This window comes from Callospermophilus lateralis, chromosome 5 (assembly GCF_048772815.1).
Source record: "Callospermophilus lateralis isolate mCalLat2 chromosome 5, mCalLat2.hap1, whole genome shotgun sequence".
NCBI lineage: Eukaryota > Metazoa > Chordata > Mammalia > Rodentia > Sciuridae > Callospermophilus > Callospermophilus lateralis.
This window is the reverse complement of record NC_135309.1, coordinates 84,457,876-84,481,385: the sequence shown is the minus strand read 5'-3', so window position 1 is coordinate 84,481,385 and position 23,510 is coordinate 84,457,876. Positions and strand designations below refer to the sequence as shown.

General features: G+C 34.9%; 1 protein-coding gene and 1 non-coding gene across 2 annotated transcripts in view; both read right to left on the bottom strand.

Moving 5' to 3' along the window:
- Slco4c1 (solute carrier organic anion transporter family member 4C1) overlaps window positions 1-7,797 on the bottom strand; it is a 54,592-nt gene extending 46,795 nt beyond the window's left edge. Inside the window, exons 1-2 of the mRNA XM_076856011.1 lie at window positions 7,458-7,797; window positions 4,384-4,647 (exon numbers count right to left, since the gene is read on the bottom strand). Of these exons, the coding sequence (XP_076712126.1) occupies window positions 4,384-4,647; window positions 7,458-7,797 (604 nt within the window). The remainder of the gene's footprint in view (window positions 1-4,383; window positions 4,648-7,457) is intronic.
- A 9,149-nt stretch (window positions 7,798-16,946) lies between these two features.
- Window positions 16,947-17,053, bottom strand: LOC143400623 (U6 spliceosomal RNA). The gene has a single exon (XR_013091522.2). It is a non-coding gene; the product is annotated as a U6 spliceosomal RNA (small nuclear RNA).
- Between the last annotated feature and the right edge of the window lie 6,457 nt (window positions 17,054-23,510).

The window sequence follows — 23,510 nt, the reverse complement described above, 5'->3', positions numbered from 1 at the left end:
TTTTAAAAGTGAATGTCAATACCCATTGGAAGTAAAAAGATTTTTTTTTAAAAAAGCATCAAATATGACATGTGAAAATGTTTTAACACTACTTATTTTCAGGTTAACATGTACAAAAGTTAGCCCTAGAAATATTTGTTCCTTTTAATTTTAACACTTCCTCTTTTTTGTATCCAATAACAACCAAAACTTCCCTTTGATAAATTTTATCATCTCGACTCAAAGTTAGACAATTATCTCTAACCCGTATGTCTCCATAAAAGTTTCCCTTAAAAAACTTTCCCCCAAACCCACTTTATTTTTTTACAAAACAATAAAACATTCAAGCTGTTTTCAAATACACCTTTCTACCTTTTGCTAACTCTTAACCTCCTTTTGTTATTTTCACACCTGTAGAAATTATACATGCTTATCAAATTTCATACTTTGTTTTTTTTCCTCTAACTACAGTACATTACTTTAATCTCCTCTTATAGAGATCATCTTGTCCAAAGCAAACCCTTACTTTTATTTCCCTCAAGTTCAAAAAAACATTAGCTACAAAAATTGCACACAAGCATATGTTAATTTTCTCAGGGTTTGTTTCTAATTAAACTACATATATGATTTCAATTGAAAAATTTATTTCGTAATAGTATGCTCTTTTTTTATATTATAGGTCATTATGTTTTGTTATGCTACTTAAAAAGGTTGTACATTCCCTTCCTTCTAATTCATTTACAGGAAGCTTTCAATTCATTTCTTTTCCTCTTCACACTTAAGTACCCAGTTTTCTACTCTACTCTCCTTACAGTTACAAAAATAATCCAGATTTTTGGTTACAGCTTCCCATAGTTGCAAAAGTGTATTAATTTACTTGAGAAGACAAGTTATGATGCTTTAAAAAATGTAGACCATCATACTTGAATTTAGACACTAAATTATTTAAATTCATGAAAATATTGAGTTCATTCAATATAGCTAATAACCTACCATAGTAATAAGTACAAAAATTTGAAAAATATTAAACAAAACATAATTAGAGTGCTTGTCTAGTATGTGCAAGCCTCTGGGTTCCATCTACAGTACTGGAGAGAAAAAAGAAAAACAAAAAACATAAGTACTAGAATTAGTTTTATCTGGTATTAACCAGGCATAAAATCACTATGAAGTAACTTTTTCATGAAAGTCCTAAAATATGTCCTACATTTCTACATTGTAAAAAAAAAAAAAGAGATTTATTATTTTTAATATTCCTTCCATTTCTAAGTATCTGGGTTCTCTTAGATGTGCAATGTAATCTTAGTCCTGAATTCTATATCTACTATAGTGTAAACACCTACATCTATACCTACAAACACATACATACACACACATACCATGACAATATTTGTGTTAAGGAAAAACTTCAAGAAAAAAAATTAAAGTGGGTGCAGCGGTGCAAGCCTGTAATCCCAGCACCTGGGGAGGCTGAGACAGGAGGATTGCAAATTCAAAGCCAGCCTCAGCAACAGCAAGGTACTAGGCTACTCAGTGAGACCTTGTGTCTAAATAAAATACAAAATGGAGCTGGAAATGTGACTTAGTGGTTGAGTGCCTCTGAGTTCAATCCCTCCCTGATACCAGGAAAAAAAAAAAAATAGCAGATAGGCATGTTCATATGTTGATAGTTGAAAAAGGAACTGACATCCCTTCCCAAACATCATCTATCAAAAATTAGAATGAAGAAGCCCTTCAGATTCAATGTTTGCACTTCTAGGAACTAAGCCTAATGAATAACGTGCACATTTAGATTAATATGTTTGAGAAAATGTATTACAACACTGGATATATAATATACAGTTCATGCTTAACAAGTCCAGACCCAAATTTTTTTAATTTTGTTTTTGTACAATGCTAGGGATTGAACTGAGGGCCTTGTGCATGCAAGGCAAGCACTCTACCAACTGAGCTATATCCCCAGTTGGCCAAACCCAAATTCTTTATTTCCACTCCCCACTCTGTTGTCCCTAGTCTTCAACACTCTGCTATTTTGTCCCAATTGGTCACGCCAAATATAAAGGAGTCAGTATTCATTCCTCCTTCATAATAAATCCTTTTCCTCTAAAATATACTGTCAGTCATCCAGTGATCTCTACCACTACCACCCCTGGCCCCCACTGTTTCTGTCACCAGAACTGCAGAAAAAACTCTCAAAGTGATTTCAAAGAAGATCAATGTGCTTCCCTCTGTAAAACTCATCCATGACTTTGCACTGCATTTCAAGAAAAATTTAAACATCACCCTGGTATCTATCTGCCTCTTCAAGTTCATCTCATGCTACATTCTTCCCTGCTGCTCTCAGGTCAGCCCAAACTGACAATTCCTAAAATCAGCCAGTCTTAGAGCTTTTCTCCAATATGGTAAGCATTTTTCAAGCTGGCCCTCCTTATCCAGTTATTATTACAATAGCCTTCTCTGCCCACCTATTTACCTGTTTGTATACTATGACTTCATACCGTGTGTCCCCTCTGTCTCTAACTTCAGTCTCCAGTTACCTTGCTTATTCATTGTATATTTCTTCCTACTAGTACATAAAATCCAGATGGCATGGAACTGTTTTACTGCTGTTATCTCAGCACCATGTACAGCCCATACCAACAAATATGTGTTGTATGACGGCAGAACAACATAAGGCCAACCTGAGTTTTTCTATTTCAATGGTCTATTAAATCTGATCTACTATGATAATGAAAAATGCCCATGTGGTCAACAAGAATTTGGTGAAAACCTGATTAGTACACAATAATGTACTAAAAATTTATGATCTGCCTTCAGTAATCTTCTTAGCTTCATCTCCCAACCCCACCCCACCCCCACCCCCACTACACACCTTAACTTGTTGCCATTTCCCTTCAGGAAACATAAATTGTCCATTGGCTATAATTCCAGGTGTGTGTGGCAAGAGACAATACTGAGACTGCTGAAGACAGATCAAGCTTTGTACTGGAAGAAGTTTTAATGTTTAGTTTAAAAAATCAGAGACTATGTGCAAAGTTTATTTTAAGAACTAGAAGGGAGCTGATTAACTAGAGGAGTAAAGACCTAGAGGCAGCACAAAGGTAACCACCTAAATGCCATAAACACAAAAACATTTTGCTATCATGCAATCAGTATCATGTGTTCCTGTGTGGCAGATCAAGCTTTAGATATCTACTTACCATTAAGATTTTGAAAGGTGTTATACTACAGCCTGTGCTACAATGCAGGCCTAGTTCCTGAAACTGCCCCCAGTGAAATTATGTCAAATTTGCCTAATGAAATTTGGTCCCATCTTAGATAATGACTGGAATCTATGTAAGTACTTTTTCCACTGATAACACATTCTCCTTATCTTTCTTATTCATTTTAAAACACTACCTATTCATCTGCTTGTATATTCTATTTTTACTTTAAAATGAAGTCTACTCACCTATTAAGTGCACTTTTTAAATCATAGCATATTTTATACTTTGTTATTGAGAACATGTTGCTATTTGTTATCATAATTGGGAAATGTGTCTTGGGAGCAATTAACACTTTCAATTTTTTTAATTCTAACAAGAAAATATAAATATTTTAACTTTCAAAAATAACACCTATAGTTCAGCAGTTTCCAATTCTCTTTGTATTCTAAGACTTGTCCTCACTTACCTAATCCCTGAAGGTCTCTAAATTTGTAGCAATCTGATTTTATTCCTCATAATTTTAATGTTTGCTATTAAATGTCCCAGAAAGGACATAAAAATGCTAACTTGAACTTTCATTAGCACATTCCTCCGGTTCTACCATAATTGTTTTTCCATTAAAAAAAAAAATGATTCTTTGGGAAAAAAAAATTGAAATAATTAAATTTCCTTTCTGTGTCTGTGAAGAATGTATATCACCTAACTGAAGCAACCCTGTAGGTTGCCCGGAAGTTATGTCTCTAAACTGGAGCACAAAGAGCTAGTTTCAGTTCTTAGGAAAAGTCCTGCTCCTGTTAATGTTACCTCTCTTTGTCTCAAATCAGGAATCAACATGTTCCAGGCACAGAGCTGTAAGCACTGCAAATAATAGCAGAGAAGGAAAAACTAGAGATTACAGAACCCCAGTGAGATCACAACACCTGCAGACAAACAGAACACTTGTTTTGAAGAGGATTGCATGTATATAGGTAATGAGAATCAAAGGATTAAAAACTCAGAGAACTACTGAAATGACAAGTAATGTACAGTTTGTCTCTGTAATTTTCTACCTTATACAAATTCACATGAAGAAGTATGCAGTAAGCTCTGGAAAAGACTTAATCCCTTCCCCTCCGTCGAAGTGAATTACAAGAGTCAATGATCTGGTGTTGTACTACTTTCTGAAATCAAAACAAACAAAACCACAACAGAAACTTACCTTCATAAATGGACCCCAGTTGATATCGACCACTAAAAAACTGTGGCAAGGAAAATACAAGTGCCCCCAGTCCTATCATAAAGGATGCAAATGCAAGCCATCTGGGCTTGTGTCCTCTTTCACCAAAGAATGATACAAATAATGACAATAAACAGAAGGCAATATCGTAGCTTGATGATATCAGGCCAGTCAGGGAACTCTTCATCTCATAGCGCTTCTCAATAGTGGATATGCTGATATTTACTAGGCCATTTACAACAACACCTAAAAAAGAGAAAAGGAAATTTAAGTGGATTACTCTAAGTTTACTACATAGTGTATGATTATTAACACAATCTACTAAAAAGTTTGGCTTTTTTGTTGTTTTTAAAAGTGTCAATTTTAAAGTTCTCAAAGTTTCAAAGATAGGCAACCTGAACATACTTCCTCGAAAATCAGTTTGCCTTTTAAGTTGTATACTTGGAAATTTTCAGGTGCCCAACAAAACTGATGCTTGCCACATACTAAACTGCAGTTAATTGGCCTTAATTCATTTTCCTTTAAGTGATAAATAAAAGTCAGACTGATAGAGTCCCATGAAGTCAGTTTGCCAGTTGTCAAGTGTTCTGTACTTAAAAAGACCTAAGAGTACAGAGTGTACAAGTGACCCTAAAGGCCTTAAAGTAATGCTCAATTGCTTCCTGAGCCCTAACATACTTATCTATCACAATAGCTCACCTTGAGTTTTTTATTTATTTTTTATTTTTTTATTTTTTTTTTATTGGTTATTCAAAACATTACAAAGATTGCAGAATCACATTCACCTTGAGTTTTAAGAAGAGGAAATTAAGCTTTCAAACCTCTTTTTATTTTTTTTTTCTAAAACTTATATGGATATTGAAGATATCATTTAAAAGGTTATAGAGGAAAAAAAATGAATTGAGTTTTATTTCAACCACTAGCATTCTAAGTCATATGCACTGAAGAAAAAGAAATAAAGAATTTCCTCTGCTTATTATAAATATAATGAAGGACTACAAGATAAACAAAGATTGGAAAACCCAACTTTGGCTGATTTAAGTGTCCTGCCCAGGTATAGATGAAATTTACAAGAGTTTAAACATTAGCATAAATTGAAAATTAAAGGCGCCTGTTCAAATTTTAACTAGTTATGTATTTTAGTTAAGCATCAAGAACTGTTTTCATTATTAATTAATACGATGAGTTTACACATGGCAAAATCTTTAGCATCTCTTTAAATGTTGCTGTATCAAGACTTTAATTAAAAATTATTTCAAGAAAATTGAAATTGCAGCTTTCAAATGTGTTAATATGGTTTTTACTCTTATGCCAGTTTAATAAGACTTTAACAATTTCTGAGATTTCAAGATAAAATATCTGAAGTACCTAGGAAAGGACATTTTATAAGAAAATATCTGATAAGTTGAAAATCCCCCCACCTAAAAATCAACTTCCCACACCTCTCATACTGATTAAATTTCTGTCATTAGAAATCATTAGGGAACAACTTCTCTTTGAAAATAAATTGGAAATTCCTCTGGAAGGACTACACTTTAATCCTATGAATCCCTAAGTGAACTCTATGCTATACAAATTCCAAGAACACTGCTTTTAAAAACACTTCCATGAAATACCACACACATTTCTTGCTATTGTAAATGCATGGAGATAGGAAGCACATTAGTAAGTTAAGTGCTAAGAGAAACCCTGTTTGTCTTTGAGAAATGCAGAGTTAAATAACTTCTTCAAATTTTGTTTTCCCTCCCAATTAAACAAATGGTCTTCCCAAGGATTATGGCAATGATGTTTTCCGTCATTGAAACTTAAACTGAAACATGAATTAATTTATTGGATCACATTCATCCCAGATTATGCTTCTTAAATTGGTGATTTCTCGGTACATGAATTTTCAGGCTACAACAAACATTTTTCTAAGTGCACCAATTATATTTTATAATAATTTAAAACAAGACTATATAGTAAGTATAAATGACATATTCTAGAATAATTTAGAAATTTCACAATAAATTTTAAGAAAAAAAAAACAAGGTAAGTTTCGAGTTTTTGAATTTTACAATTCTTTGACACAAAGACATTTCACAATCACTGACTCTTGACAAGTAAATTGAGTCAATAATGGAAGGAGACCTGAGGGGAGGACAAGAAACTAAGCTTCAATGTGTCCTTCAGTCTACTCCACTTTACACACCCATACACTGCTCCCTAGGAGTCACCTTAGGATAAAGTCCCACTTAGATCATTCCTTGCATTATGAGCTACACCTACTCCTCTCACCTTCACTATGCTTTCTTTCAAGGAAGTCATTCACCTTCCACCATCTCTCTCTCTTCTCTTCTAAACTCGCTGAGATTGCATATTCCTGAGGACTTAAATCTGGACTTAATCTGTAACTCCCAAGAAAACCAAAATGAAATTCCTGGAACAAAACAGATCCTGGATAATTCCTGTGCCTGAATGGCTAGGAAAGCTTCACCCTTCCACAAGGCCTGAAGCCTTTGCTAATGTACTCACCGGAATGCAGTTGTGTCCACAGCCCCTATCTAAATATACTCACAAAATGTGAATGCTTATATCTAATCTATACTACAGATTTTAAATGTATTTCCTTTTCGAAGGGACCTATTTTCATTTACAAAATTATTAATCCAGATGGAGAAATAATGGAAAATAATCCCTTTAATAAAGAACTCTGAAAAAAAAAATAGGCTTTTTAAAGTAGAATGGATTACCCCCGGGGTTATATCATTCCCAGAGGTTCTTCTAATCTTCCCTGGGGGAATCCAATCAGCTTAACCAAGGAAAAGCACAAAATAGTAAAAGCTTGTATAGCAAGTTTTTATATGTTGCAATAAAGAAGAAGCTAAAACGTGGAAGGCTGAACCTGGTAGGCTGTCGTCGGTGATGGTTCCAACAAATTCCAAGCCCACCTCGCCTTGCCCAGCGCGCCAGCGGCGCGGGGATCCCTGCACCTGCCCTCTTCTCCCTGAAACCTCGCCGCCTCTCGCTAGCTCTCCACCCGGCTGACGCCCCCTTGAGAGAACTCTTGACTTTACCTTGAGTGAGGGCCAACAGGCAGTAGTGAATCAGAAACCCTTGTGGCGTGTTGCAGCGCTGGAGACACTGGGGATGCAAGTTGCTCCATCCGCAAGGCCCCTCCTCAAACTCCGACTGTGGTCCGGGGCGCTCTTCGGAAGCCGGGGCAGTTGATGAAGGCAGAGGAGGTTCCCATGACTTGTGGGACTCCGGAGACTCCTGTGGCTGAGAACTCTCCCTCTGGGTGTCGGAGGATAAAGCAGAGACTTCCACCTGGGAGGGCGACGCAGACAAGCGGTGCGGGGTGTCTGGGCTGGAGGGAATGAAAGCCGGGTTCTCAATGCCTTTGGTTCCCTTCATTGTCGTGAACTCTTCTCCCGACTCCAGTGCCTCGGAGCAGCAAAACGCTAGGTTCCTTTCTGGCTCCTCCCCTGGACAGGTGACAGCGCCCCCGTGCGGAAAAGCGTCCCGCCTCCCGGCCCTCCCACCTCTGGCAGTCTCGCCGCCACAGTCATCCGGACCCTCCCCCAGAAGCTCACCGCTGCCTGGAGCTTGGAAGGCAGTCACCAGACTGCATGATAAGTGGGTGGCGCTAGGCTGCGCCATACCTGTCACCTCTGGTGTCAGGATAGGGCTTATAGGAAACGGCATCGTAGGCACGCGAGCCCGCCCGCTCCAGGTGAGAAGTGCGAGCCGCCCTACCCTAAGTCCCAGGCCCTTGGGGTTCTTTCTTGGAGCCCAGGGACAGGGAACAAATAGGGTTTGTGGGAGTCTGTGGCCAAAAACTCCCCCTGGGTGCTGATATGAAAGCTGTAAACAGAGTTGCATCAGGAGATCTTTCAAGAAAATATCTTGCGGTTTTCTTCCTTTGCTACCTACCAAAGCAAGAATCCTGGACTCCAAGAATCAAACAGCCACACATATAATTTTGGTTGCCATGAACACCGTGATAAAACTTTTACCTGTCATCTTCCTCAGAAAGCATACTAGCTTCCCATAACAACCACTTTACTGGCAACATAACCACTTCTTAGTTTTTATTTCCCCCAAACTAAAAGAATAGAAATTATGAAACTGAAAACTTATATTTAACCTTCTCTGAACAGTATGTTGCATGTCTAAGATCAACAATGCTGATAATCATGTAAATAATTATCATGTATCAAATAATCCTGTATATAATTTTTACCCATGAAATTATAAGCAGAAACTTTAAAGACCTTAACACTATGTGTGATAGGAGTTACAATTTGTTCATTCTTTTATCACTAAAAAAAAAAAAAAAAAAAAAAAAATCCTAGGTTGTAGAGACTCTTAGGGTATACCAGCAAACAAAACCTGAGAAATAGGGCTGGGGTTGTGGCCTAGCACGTGTGAGGCCCTGGGTTTGATCCTCAGCACCACATAAATATAAATAAGTAAAATAAAGTGTTAAAAAAAACTGAGAAGTATTCAGACCTTTATGTATTTAACATCCCAATAGGAGAGAGCCAGTAAATAATAATACATAGTGGGAGATACATAATATGATAAATTATTTGTAAAATATTTGTATCAATTACTTATATTGTAGTTTCTGAGTTGAGGATTGAGTTATAAAATATACATTTACTTTGAAAAGACATTCTGTTCCCTGTTTCCTAACAGTTAAAAAAAAAAAAAAAAAAAAAAGTCTAGCCTAGAATATGGGGAAGGAATAGCAATAAAAACTAACATGTTTAAATGTCTGCTATATGCCACATTATTAATCCTTGCATGATCATAACTATTATTACCTACATTTTACACATTGAAGATATCATATCCCAGCAAAGATCAGTAACTCTCACAGCAATAAGTGTTTTGCCACTTGTTAAGGATTTGTTCTCAGTTCTCTCAGCCTGGACATTTTTATTTTCTGTTTTTAAATAATCACAGTCAGAATTATTACATAGCCATTCTGAGATATCAGAACTCATATTCCACCTATATTTGTGAGGTTTGGGAAACTTATGCTGCCCTGAATACTTCAATTTTGGAGGTATCCAAATGAAATGTGGTATGTAACCCTCTTAGTCTCCCCACTACATTTTTTTTTTCTTCTTTTTTCTTTTTTTCATTGTACCGGGATTGAACCCAGGGCATTCTACCCTGAACTATACCCCTAACCCATTTTTATTTTTATTTTGAGACAGGATCTGGCCCAGGCTGACCATGAATTTGTGATAATCTTGCCTCCCCTCCCAAATATCTGGAACTTTGGCACTTACCACTCTGCCTGCTTAGCCTTCCTTTTGACAGAAATGGACTTAAATGTGGCATCTATAAATATAAGGAGAGATCACCTTTTTAGCTATAGAATATAAATAATTCACTCATAGTTTAATTTGAGGAAATGTGGTCTTGAAAATATAGCTTAAGACTATTCTGCAGCTTTTAATTAACAAACACAAACTATCCAGTCAAAATCAGAGTATTATAATCATCATACACTTAAATTCACACTACCAAGAAATTACTTTTACAGTGTTAGAGTATAGGATTTTGTTGAAAGACTGGCAAAAGTTATATTGCTTCATACTAAGCACCTCTTGCTCTTACTGAAAGTATTACCAACACCACTTTCCTATTACCTTACATTCTTGATGCTGCAATGATAGAAGTAAAGGGACGCAGGTTTACAACAAAGATTTTCAAACACTTGAACAGTTTTCACATCTGATAATTCAGTGGAAAATTGTCACATTTTAAATTAATATGTTGATTAATTTATGATAAATATGTCTCTAATGAGAATTGTAAATGTACTTGACAAATTGCTATATTTTTGAAGTGGATCTCATTTGCTATATTTTAAGGGAGAGAGAATGGGAGCGAAAACAGTGTCTAAATTTTATAGTGAGCTACAACACTGTACATATAAGCAGATATCTCTGCTATTCTCTGAATTGTGCAATACATCTTCTCTATCAGTAATTGAATTAACTAAGGTAAAGCGGCATAATGAGAGAAGCCATTGAGATTAGTCCCCTAACTCCCTTTTCTCTGATTCCATGATTGAGAGCACTTCATGATTACATTTTGGCCTTTCAGGTTGATTGGTCTACTGTATAAAAAAATGTACTGATTTGCCTATTTTGAATACTATAATTTCCCCTTCTGTGTACTCTATTAATTCCCTTCCAGTACAGACCAAATGTAAAAATTTTTTTAGCATTATAACACTAAAAGGCTCATAGAAAACTAACCTTGAGGATCTTGATAGTACTTCAATACAAACATGACCAAATACTGATATTAATGAAGCCTTAAAAATCCCAGTGTTAACATTTTACTAATACATAGGATCTTATTTAACTAATTCAAAGCAATAAATCCATCTAAATAATTTAGTATTCTTTATTTTTCCAATTTAAATGTTTCACAGAATATATAATTAAAAATAATAAAAATTTAAGGCTAAATTATGTATTTTAATGCTGTTTTGAACTACAATTGCACATAAACATATTTATATTGAAATGAAATGCAGCTATACTTTCCTTTTATACTCATAAATTATTGAGATATGTAGCATAAACATGACATCACAATTTTTGAAAAGTACTTGTGTCAACAGTTAATGCAATAATCTCTTAAGAAAGCTAACCTTGTAGATACAAAAAAATCCCTACAATGTAAAAGTTAATATACAATGTCAATTTAAACTTTTTATTGATATATTATTACAATTTACTCAAAACACCATTGAGTTTCCTAAAGTATACTTATGATACAAATATTATATTATTGCAAAAAACATAGTGGATTTATACATATCAAGAGGTGTTTTTAACTAGAAGAATTCATTGTAAATTAATAATGAGGACATTATACCTAAAATGTATTTCTTTGCTACTCAACATCTGATTTTGATGCCTAGTAGAACCTTCAATGTGCTAGGAAGATATGGAAGATATGTAATCACAATAGCATAACCATAACAAAATGTCATTATCATTGATTAGAAAAACAGCGGAACTTCAGCTCCTGATAGTTCTGTAATTTAATTTAGTCATTACTTTTCTCTTAGCAAAGGGAACTAGTACAATGATAAAAGTTGTTAAAATTCAGATTTGTAGAACCACAAAGAACATTAAGATACCATTTGTTCCAGAAGCCTACCTCCAGGAATTTTAAAGTCAAATGTACCCACAAGCTCAATGCACTCAGAACCAAAAAAAGAGACCAATTATAAGTAAAGAGAGAGAGGTGACTAAGGGATTTTCATATATTCTTTCATATGAATCTTTTCTTAATTTACTGGGAGGGGAGTTGGGAATAGTGTGAGGTTGAGGGAGCTAGAAAGGTATTATTTAAAAGCAAAACAAAACAAATACAAGTAAGAACTCTAGTGAATTGTGTTCAAGGTTGTGGACAAACTTTTTTTTTTTTTTTTTTTTAATTTACATTTTGTTCCCTGAATGGTACAGGTTGCTCCATCATAGTCAACTTTGAGAAAAAGGAAATTGAACTCAGGAAAGTTGTTGCAACACTAGCCACCTTCAAAATCCTCTGCCCTAGGTCTGCCTTGTCTACTCACTACCATCTGTCACTGTGGACCTCTGGACTGCTCTAATGCTCAAAACCCTTAACTGTCCAGACTCCACCTGATAGAAAATAAGGACTTTGTTTACTTCCCCAACTTTGCCCTGTTTCAGTAGGAAGCATCTTGGAGATATCGTCGCCCATTTTTCCCTAGAAATGGAATGTAGAAATTGACAGTGAGGAAATGTAACCATGGTCCCCTTTAGGCTTTGAATACAGCCCTTGCTGCTCTGTCTCTGCAACTTATTTTTAAAAGGACATGTTTCTTTCTCTTCCTCTCTCCCTGCTCTACCTAATCTCTCCCACTTCCTGATGTCAGGGGAGAAATGATTACCTTTCTTCCCCATTTTAGGCAGATGTATCTGTCCTTGAAAACCCACCCACCACAGGAATGAAGTAATCCAGACTTTGGGGATGGTACCAGAAGATCTCAGAAATGACTCTCTCCCAAATTAACAAGTGAATTACAACTCCAACAGAGAACATTTGGAATGCAGCCTTTGAATCACTTCTTTAAAAGCCTCATATTCCTGCTGGTGGGAAGAATCATAGCCTCTGGGACAGGAGTCCCCTGTGTTTCTCCTTTGCTAACAAAGCAATACACTTTTTTTTTCTTTTTCTAAAAACAAAACAACAACAACAACAACAAAATAAAATAAAATAAAACCCTTTATATTTCTACTTAATAATTAACAATTAGCTGTGGAAATTCTTAGAGAATACTCTTAAAGTACAAGCATGAAGATATCAGATCTCACAAAAGAGAATGGCTTCAGTGAACACCAGAAAATACACAGAATCAAACATCTATTCTCTGAGCTTAGGTAGAAATGTTGCCAAAAGCTCGGTCTTTAACCCTGATTCCAATCCAATAAGAAGTACATGGTCTTGAGAAAAAGGAAAAAAGTTTATTGCTTTGCTAGCAAGGGAGAAACACAGGAGACTCCTATCCCAAAGGCTGTGATTTTGCCCAGGAGCAACAGATACTTTTAGAGAGGAGATTCAGAGAAAAGGAGATTAGGGAGGAGAGATCAGGAAGGAGAGGATCAGGGAGGAGAAGTTTAGGGAAAAGAAGATCAGGGAGAAGTTTGGGGAAAAAGAAAAAAAAAACTTTAAGTTTCAAGGCCACAATGTATATAGTCAAAGCATCAAGTGAACCCCTATTACAAAAGATCTCTGTATTCCATTTTATCAGAACACATGAGAATTTACTAGACCAAAGGATTATAGAACCTAAGCTCTTCTAAGGCAAAGTGAAATCAAGACAAATTTTTTTAAAAAATTGATATTGATATTAAAAGCATAGCCAACACACTCTACTGTCATGTTTATCTAACAAGAAGAAATTTTTAAAAATGTATAGCCAGGGCTGGGGTTGTGGCTCAGCATAGAGCACTTGCCTGGTGCGTGTGAGGCCCTGGGTTCGATCCTCAGCACCACATAAAAATAAATAAATAAAAATAAAGGCATTGTGTACAACTAAAAGAAATAAATATATAAAAAAAATGTAGAGCCAATGGAAGGACTTTTCCTCCATCAGAAATGAAGTAACAGGGACCAGATTTAGCCTGAAATATGTAAAAGAAGAAAAAGAAGACACTGGATATAAGATGCTGATAAAGAATAACCCTTAAGAGACAAGAAGGAAGGCAAACAGTTTATATCTTGAGAATGTTTTCACGTGACTGAGGGGAGGGCGGGAGGTGGGAAAGGACACAGCTCTGTCAAGTATGCAGCCAAGGAGACAGATCTGATGTCTGAGGAGACCCGTGGTTAGAATACATAGAGCATAGTACTAGAGAGGGAAAAGCCACATGGAGGAGAGGTGCAGAGTATGTTCTACGCAGCAAAGTGTGTATAGCACATAGGTGAGAAGAAACTATTCTAGTGACAGGAAAGAATCATCTGAAGGGTCAGAGGGATGAGCCAGTAGTCACACAGGGCCAAATAAAGGTCAAATAAAGTTTTCAGGCATAAAAATCATAAATAAATAAATAAACAAACAAACAAGTAAATAAATCCATCACCCAGACACCTGCATATAAGAAATGTTGAAAGAAGCCCTTCAGAAAAAGAAAAAAAAAATGATGATATATAAAATTTTCTTATTATTTTGATCTCTGTAAAAAATAAGTTAGTGTTTAAAGAAAAATAATAATGTGGGGTTCATAAGATATGGGAAGGTGAAATGTATGTCAATATTAGTATAAAGATTAGGAAAACAAAAATGGAAGCTATTGTGAGTATTTGATTTCCCAGTCAGTGTATTCAAAATAGAATGAAATGATTAAGTCACAACTCTCTAATTACTTTACCTCTGGATATTCCTGCCTTAACAGGAGCTTTTGGGGGACACCCATAACAAAACCATAACAGTAATTATACTATAATCATATAAGAGAATACTCATATTCTCCTACTCACTCTCAATATAATTTTAAAGAATATGAAGTTGTAAATATGGCAAAACATAAGTCATTGAAAAGTCTGAGTAAAGAGTATATGTACTGGGCTGGGGCTTAAGCTTAGTGGTAGAATGCTTGCCTAGCATGTGTGAGGCATTGGGTTCTATCCTCAGCACAGCAAAAAATAAAGCAAAATAAAATAAAATAAAATAAAGAAATAAAATTAAGGCATCCTTGTCCATCTACAACTACAAAAATATCTTTAAAGGAGTATATTTAATAATATTGCTACTCCTATAATTTTTTTTGGTAATTTTACAATTAGCACAAAATTTGAAATGTAAGGTTTGAAAAACAAATATCTTTCATAAAACCCTTTAAAAGTTTCCAATTATACTCAGGATACAATAAAATGCCATTTCAAGACCTACAAGGTCTTGTATATTTTAGCCCTTGGTTATATCTCAGTCCCTATGGCATACTGCTTTTACTCCTTGCTCAATACATTTATCATTAGGATCTTTTTCTTTTTCCATCAATATGACAAATCTTCTCAGCCTCGAATCCTTTAAACTTGCTATTCTCTCTACCCAGAATATTGTTCTTAGGATCTTGTAAAGCTGACATTTTCTCAAATTCAATCTCAGCATAAATGTCATCTTAAGGAGACTTTCTCTGGTTTGATTGAAATAGTCACACACACAAACACACACACACACAGAGAGAGAGAGAGAGAGAGAAACATATTCTCTATATATTATATCACCTTGTCCTGTTTACTTTCCTTATATCTTTTGTCACAATTCACAGATATTTTGCTCCCCTGTATTATCATCTTTCCAAAACCAAAATAGGTTTGTATTTCTAATTTTAGCATGATAAACATTTATTTATGAAATTCTACTCCTAGCATGACAAACACTTATTGAATGTAATGAGTCCATCTGAAAGTAATTCACAAAATTGTAAACATTATAATAACCATTATGATACCTGTCATTTATATTGACAATAACATGCTAAATTCTTTATGGGTACAATTAGTATGTTAACCTTCCCAATCTTACTTGGTGTGATAGGCAGCTTCTGCAAGGACTTCCAATGACCCCAACCTTGTGGTTCTCACAACTCTTGGTCATTTCCTTCTTTTGTAAGTGCTGGCTAGAACTATTAACTTGTTTCTTACAAATCAAATATGGCAAAAGTTGTGAGATGACAAAAAAAAAAAAATAGCAAACATACTAAAGTGAAATTTGGTAGCTATGACCTTGGTTACATTATCAAAGTTAAATAATATTAGTAATACATATTGACATCAAGTATCCTACAGGATGTAATGGAAAGGGCTAATCACTCCTGCATTCTTATAATGCAAAATCTCAATCTATTCATGAAAAAAATATAAAGCTAATCCAAATTGAAGAGTAATTTACAAAGTGACTACTAGTCATAAAAGTTTGTAGATTACGAGATAAAATAAAAACCCGAGGAACAATCCCAGATCAAAGACGATAAAGAGCTATGACAACAGAAGACACTGTCATGTCTGAGATGAGATCCTGAAATGGAAGAAAAAATATTGGTTAAAATGCTGGTGGCATGTGAATAAAGTTGTAATTTAGCTTAACAGAAGTAATGGAATGTTTGTTCTGAGAGTAGGCTGTCAACAACAGTGACTCCTCTTGCACTCTTTCTGCTGCTCTAATGAAGTAACTTGCAGAGGAGCTGACCTATAAAGAGTTCAGCATAGCCAGGAACAGTAAGTGGTCTCTGGTCAATTTCCAGGAGGGGCTGAGGCCCTTGGTCCAACAGCCCTTTAGGAACTGAATACTACCATAACTATAGTAGTGAGCTCAGAAGCAGAAGCAGCAACATGGAGATGACTGCAGCCAACACTGATTCCAGCCCCTTGAGATGCTAAGCCACAGAACCCAGGTAAACTTCGTCCAGATTCCAGGCCCACAGAAACTGGTATGATAAGTATTCACTGTATTAAGCCACTACATGCTGGATTAATTTGTTATTTGATAAAAAATTACTGAGTTACATATTGTCTTGGTTACTTGGTAACCTAGATACATTATTCTGTACAATTACGTCTATTTCGACAATGAGGAGAGTGGCTTTAAAATGTTTGTAACTAGAGGCTGGAATTATGGCTCCGTGGTAGAGCACTTGCCTAGCATGTGTGAGGCACTGGGCTCAATCCTCAACACCACATAAAAATAAATAAATAAAATAAAGGTATTTTTAAAATGTTATATAACTTGCCCAAAGGCACACAATTAAGTGACAAAACTGGAATTCAAATCTTTTTTTTTTCAGAGACAAAATCTATTGTCTTAATCATTGAATTATAATGTGAGAAAAGGTCCTGTATGATAGTAGATCTATATATAAATATAGATCTATATAAAGAATATTGTTTCACACACACACACACACACACACACACACGTGTGTGTGTGTGTGTGTGAAACAAAAATGATCATGGTATGGCCAGATTGCAATAAATCACCAAGTCAATCTAAAAATATGGAAAATATGGAATGCTTCACGAATTTGAGTGTCATCCCTGCACAGGGGCCATGCTAATCTTCTCTTTATGATTTCAGTTTTAGCATATGTGCTGCCTAAGTGAGCACAGTGGTTACATTTTTGCTAATGAAATTGTTTTAAGCCAGAATTTTTTACAAAACGTTGGAATCTATTTTCAAATAAATTTATGAACATAATACTCTTTAACATGTAATTCTGTTCAAGTAAAACTGTTTTTTTCCTTTGATGGGGTGGCATTATTATCATCACATTCCAAATGGATGATAACAAGCAATAACACTGAACTAGCAAATTCTCTTAGTTACTTGGAGGTACTCTCAAAACAATCAGTAGCTCAATAATAACAGAAAATATCAGAATTCCACAAGATTCTTTATAGTTACATTGAGGGATTTCAGAACTGCTCAAGGAGAAATATATGAAATGAGCTTTATTTGGGAAACACTTGAACAGGATTGCATGTGAGGGAAGTCTCTCACAGCATACCATGTAGAGGCTACAGCACTTGGGTAGGCACTATCTAGAAAGGAAGGAGGGCAAGAGAACTCAGAGGGGAAAAGAGGAACATGGAGGAGGCTTTCATGACTACTTGATGTTCCGACTCCAGCCAAGAATCAGGATCAGATGGCTGCAAAAGAAGGCAGCAGTGTGTAGGGCTTATCTGATCCGTGGTTAATGCCTGTTGAGCAATTTCCCATAATATGGAAAGCACAAGGCTATAAATGCATAAGAATCTAGGCTATCTTGGAAACACTGGAAGTGTAAAAATTTGAATTTGGCACTAGTAAGCGTAAAGAGTTAAGCTCAGGAGTTGCAGACTACCAGGAATAAATAAACAACCCAGGGGTCATCTCTGGTTCATTCATATAACAGATCCACACTAGAGTTCTACAAATTGACTTGACCCAACAAGCAACAACTTGCTTTAAAAACCTTTAGGTAAAATAAGATCATAACTTTTGTTACTTGGCAGGCAAATGTGAAGTGTCAAAGAAGTGTTTGTGCATATGGGAGCCTCAAAACACTTTGAGAAAAAAAAAAATATTGGCCCCTCCCCGGGCATTGATGTATTCTCTACCCTGGCACTTGCAGGAGGAACTGGGGCTAACTCTAGGCAAAACAAAACAAGATTTTTAATGTATAGTTACATCTTATTCTGTTTTTTTGCTATCTTGTATTTTTTAAAAAGATGACTTTTAAATGAGATACACATTCTTCACTGCAGTCACTAACCACAATTTAGAATTGCAAATCTATGTGCCAGAGGGCAGATGGAATACAAGGGTTGAAGGGGAATATTAACTATGAGATATAAAATTTTAAAGCTCTAGTGTCAAACCAGAACTCTACGAATAAGAAAAAAATTTTGTGCCTTATAGAAATATCTACACAGAGCTATAATTTGGTAAATGTATTTTTAGTATAAACTATGTCAAGACATATTGCAGTAAAAAAAGTCACTCTTCAAATTGTGGCATGTTAACATAGTAAAGACTTTATTTCTAGCTCCTTACATGTTTAACAAGCATTTGGGGGATGTTTGCTATATAATATACATTCACTCAGGAGCCCAGGTTAACTGAGGATCTACCATCCTGCAGATGTACTATCTGAACCATTATAGACACAGTAGCCCAAAAGAGAATCTCAGAAGTGATCCATTTCATTTCTGTTCACATTTCACTGAACAGAATTAGTAACAGCAAAATTTAAAGAAGACCAAAAAAAATGTAAGTGGGAGATGTGAATAGAATATTGGATGAATATTATCTCTGGGACAGTGCCATTCCCACAAGTTTTGGGAAACTAGTATGATAGCTATACTAGTTCCCTATTGCTTTTTTCACAAATGACCAAAAAAAATAGTGACTTAAAAAAAGACATTTGTGATCTTATGGTTTTGGAGAATGCAAAATGGGTTTAATGTGATGGTATTCCTAGACTCTGGGTTCCTTCTATTTAGTGCAGCACAATTCACAATAGCTAAACTGTGGGATGCTCCTCAGTAGATGAGTGGATAAAGAAAATGTATTATATATACACAATGGAATATTACTCAGGATTAAAAGAGAATGAGATCATGGCATTTGCACATAAATGAATGGAGTTGCAGAATATAATGCTGCAATTCCAGTGAAGTAAAGTAAGTCAATCCCCCAAAACCAAATGTTGAATGTTTTCTCTGACATAAGGAGGCTGATTCATTGTGGGGTTGGGAGGGGGAGCATGGGAGGATTAGAGGAACTCTAGATAGGGCAAAGAGATGGGAGAGAAAGGGAGGAGGCATGGAGGTAGAAAAGACAGTGGAATGAGATGGATATCATTACCCTAAGTACATATATAAAGGGATGAGTGGTGTGAATATACTTTATATACAACCAGAGATATGAAAAATTGTGCTCCATATGTGTAATATGAATTGTAATATTTCTGTTGTCATATATAACAAATTAGAATAAAAAATTTGTACATGTAAAAAAAAACCCAAAATATTCAAGGTAGTCTTTGTCACATCCTGTCACTGACATTGGCTCTCTGTGTTCTTCTCTGACATTTAACAAACTTTGTGATTACATTCAACGTGGATAATGCAGAACACTTTCCCAGTTTTAAGGGTCAGGTGATTCAAACTTTAATTCCATCTGTTATCTTACTTCTCCTTTGTCATGTAACATACCTGATTTATGGCTCTGGGTATTAGAATGGGGACATCTTTGGGTGGCCATTTTTCTGCCAACCTCAATAATACATGAAAAACATTCCTACAATTTCTTCATACTTGCTAATAATACTTAGTGCTTTGTGAAATGCCTTTACATAAAATTCACATTTAAAAACTATAAGTATGGACTGATAGACTTCCTTGTATCAATTTATAGGAATGAAGCAATTCAATACATTTTCTTTTTGTCTTAGAGGCAAGGAAGAATAATGAATTTGGTAACCCTTGCCATAGGCATTTCTTTTTTAAAGAAAAAGAAAATTTGTAGTTGTAGATGGACACAATACCTTTATTTTATTTATTTATCTTTATGTGGTGCTGAGGATCAAACCCAGGTCCTCACATGTGCTACGCAAGCACTCTACCACTGACCTATAGCTCCAGTCCCTGCTATAGGCATTTTACAACATCAGTTTCTGGATTAAATATGTACTGTTTTCCTGGGTTGCCTTATAATTTCTTTCCTTTAAAAAATGTTCCCTACTACTTCCAATGATTTTAGAAGCAAAACTGTTTTTATAGTGCATTTATAGAAAAACAAAATAATGTTAGTTTTGCTCAATCAATAAAAATTATAGAATATTGGATGCAAAATGAAAGGAAAAATAAATATTTGCCACCATTCTGTAGAACAAACTTATTTTGTATATTATGTACAAGTATGTAGAAAGCATAGCAGGAAAGAATATTCAAAGCAATAAAATAGTGTCCCTTCCCTCAGGAGCATAACATTTATTTGGAATGACAAAACAATGTATATGAAGACACAAGTATGTCCAGCAGGAGATAAACAGACTGTGGCTTATGAAAAATGCTGAGTTAAATCAGGAGGAAAAATGATCAGTATTATGTGAAGTCTAATGGGCCAAGAATCAATGTCAGAAATATTTTTAATTAAAAAGCAACAGGAGTGTTTATGTCAGATGATTTATTCTTTTAATAAATTTTATGATGGAAGAATTTTTTTGTAGTTGGACACAATAAGTTTATTTTATTTATTTATATGTGGTGCTGAGGATCAAATCCAGGGCCTTGCATGTGCAAGGTGAGTGCTCTACCACTGAGCCATGACCCAGCCCCATGGAAGAATTATTTCATATGGTAAATGCAGCCTTGATATAAAAAAAAGTTACTTCTTGAAAATCAAAGTTATAGAACAATTCTACTTAAAAGTATATATGCCATGATTTTATTCTCTTTTATTGCTGAGTAATATTCCATTGTATATATATGCCACATTATTTTAGCCATTCATCTATTGAAGGGCATCTAGGTTGGTTCCACCATTTAGCTAATGTGAATTGGGCTGCTATAAACATTGATGTGACAGTATCTCTGTAGTATGCTGTTTTTAAATCCTTTGGGTATAGACCGAGGAGAGGGATTGCTGGGTCAAATGGTGGTTCCATTCCCAATTTTCTAAGAAATCTCCATACTGCTTTCCATATTGGCTGCACCAATTTGCAGTCCCACCAGCAGTCTCTGAGTGTACCTTTTTCCCCACATCTTCATCAACACTTATTGTCGTTGGTATGGAGTTATAGAAGATAATGCTAAGTGAAGTTAGCCAATCCCCCCAAAACAAATGCCAAATGTTTTCTTTGATATAAGGAAGCTGATTCACAGTAGGATAGGGGGAAGCATGGGAGGAATAGACGAATTCTAGATAGGGCAGAGGAGTGAGAGGGAAAGGGAGGGGGCATGGGGTAATTAATGATGGTTGAATGGGATGATCATTATTATCCAATGTACATGTATGAGGACACAAATTGGTGTGAGTATACTATGTGTACAACCAGAGATATGAAAAATTGAGCTCTATATATGTAATAAGAGTTGTAATGCATTCTGCTGTTATATATAAACAGAAAAAGAAAAAAATCTACAATTAGAAGAGAAAATGTAAATTTTGTGAGCATGGGATAAAAGCTACTAGACAGTTTTATGTTTGCCATTTCAAATGAATTCAGAATTATGCATCTGGTAAAAATAAATTCAATTGATTTTGAGTTTTCAAGCAAAGTCATGTTTAAGCACAAAGTATATTAAGAAAACACAAAATTCATAAAATGAAGTTTTAGTTTTTTAATTTAAAAAAGTATATATGCAAAATTCTCAAAAAAAATGAGTAAGCCAAGTTGTCAATATATTAAGTTTTTTTATGGCCAAGTAGGATTTATTCCAGAATTATAAGAATATCTTAATTTTTAAAAACATCAATATGGCTCACATTGACAGATTGAAAGAGAAATATAGAATGTTTATCTCAATAGTTGTTACAAATTTTAATAATAATTAACACATATTTAAAGTAAAAATCACTTTAAAAAATTAAAAAGATTAAGGCAGTTTCAAGAACTGATAGATTTCTACCTAAAACCTATAGCAATAAGATTTAGGGGGAAAGCTGTATAGGACTTTGTTTTATATTCAAAGCAGAGTATGAATCCCCATCATCACTGATTCCATTAAAATTATATTAGTAATATAATAAAAGGTACAAAAATTGTAAAGAAATAAATTAAACACTCATTATTAACAGACATATGATTATACACATAAAAAAATCTAAGATTATCTACAAATAGGAAAAATAACCCATAGACAGATCCAAGTTCAAAAACTGAACAAAATTAAACCACAATTATGTCATCATATTGAAATTCCTGAAAACAATAAATAAATAAAATCATTTCTTTCAAATGAAAGAATAAAATAATAAAATGGAATAAGAAAAATTTCCTTAAACTTTCCACAGAAATAATGCAAGCAATAAGAAAATAAAAAAGGTTTTCTTTGAAGCTTACTTCTTTGAATTCTATATCCAGTGAAAATAATCTTTAAAAGAAAGGAAATGCTGAGGCAAGTTTGTATAAACGAAATTTAAGGACATTCTTCACTAACACACCTGCACTGTAAGAAACATTATAGGTTGTTTTTCACATAGAAGGGGGGAAAAACCAAGCTCAAAATGCATCTCTCGCAGAATGAAGAGATTCTGAAATGGTAAATCTGCAGGTACATGTAGAAGACACGTTTAATGATGAGTTTTCTTCAAAACCAAGTAGTTTTAAAGGCAGATAGAATAACAGTCCCTTGTGGGGTTGATGTAAAATGAGATGCCAAAGGATAAATGGAAATATTTTATTGTTAAGTTCTGAGATATATTAGTTGTGCAAAATTAATTCAAGGAAAACTAATTTGTCAAGAGTTGTGTTGAAATCCCAAGATTAACAACTAAAAAACAAAACAAACAGAAAAGATAAACCATTAAAAAGATATAGATGAGAAACAAACAGAGATAAAAATGTAACAACAAGGGTGTAGCTCAGTGGTAGAACACTTGCTTAGCATGCACAATACCTGGATACCATGCCCAGTAACCACAAAAATAAAAACAAAATTAAATGGACAAACAGACAAACAACACACAAAACCAAGATGGTAAATTTAAAGGTTACCACATAAATTACTTTGAATTTAAATGAAAAAAAAATCTAGTTAAAAGAGCTTTTCAGAGCAGAAAGAGAAGCATAACTCAAAGAAGATACAGTTATCTCAAAATATTTAAGAAAATATATGCTATACGTTATAGTTGAGATGTGAGGCATCTCCCAAAAGCCCAGGTATGAGACAATGCAAAAAGATTAAGAGGAGAAATGATTGGGTTATGAAAGCCTTAGCCCAATCACTGAAGTAATCACCTGTTGGGATTAAATGAGTGGCAACTGAAGGCAGGTAGGGTGTGGCTGGAGAAGGTGGGGTATTGACGGTATGTCTTCAAGGTACATATTTGTATCTGGCAAGTGGAGATGCCTCTC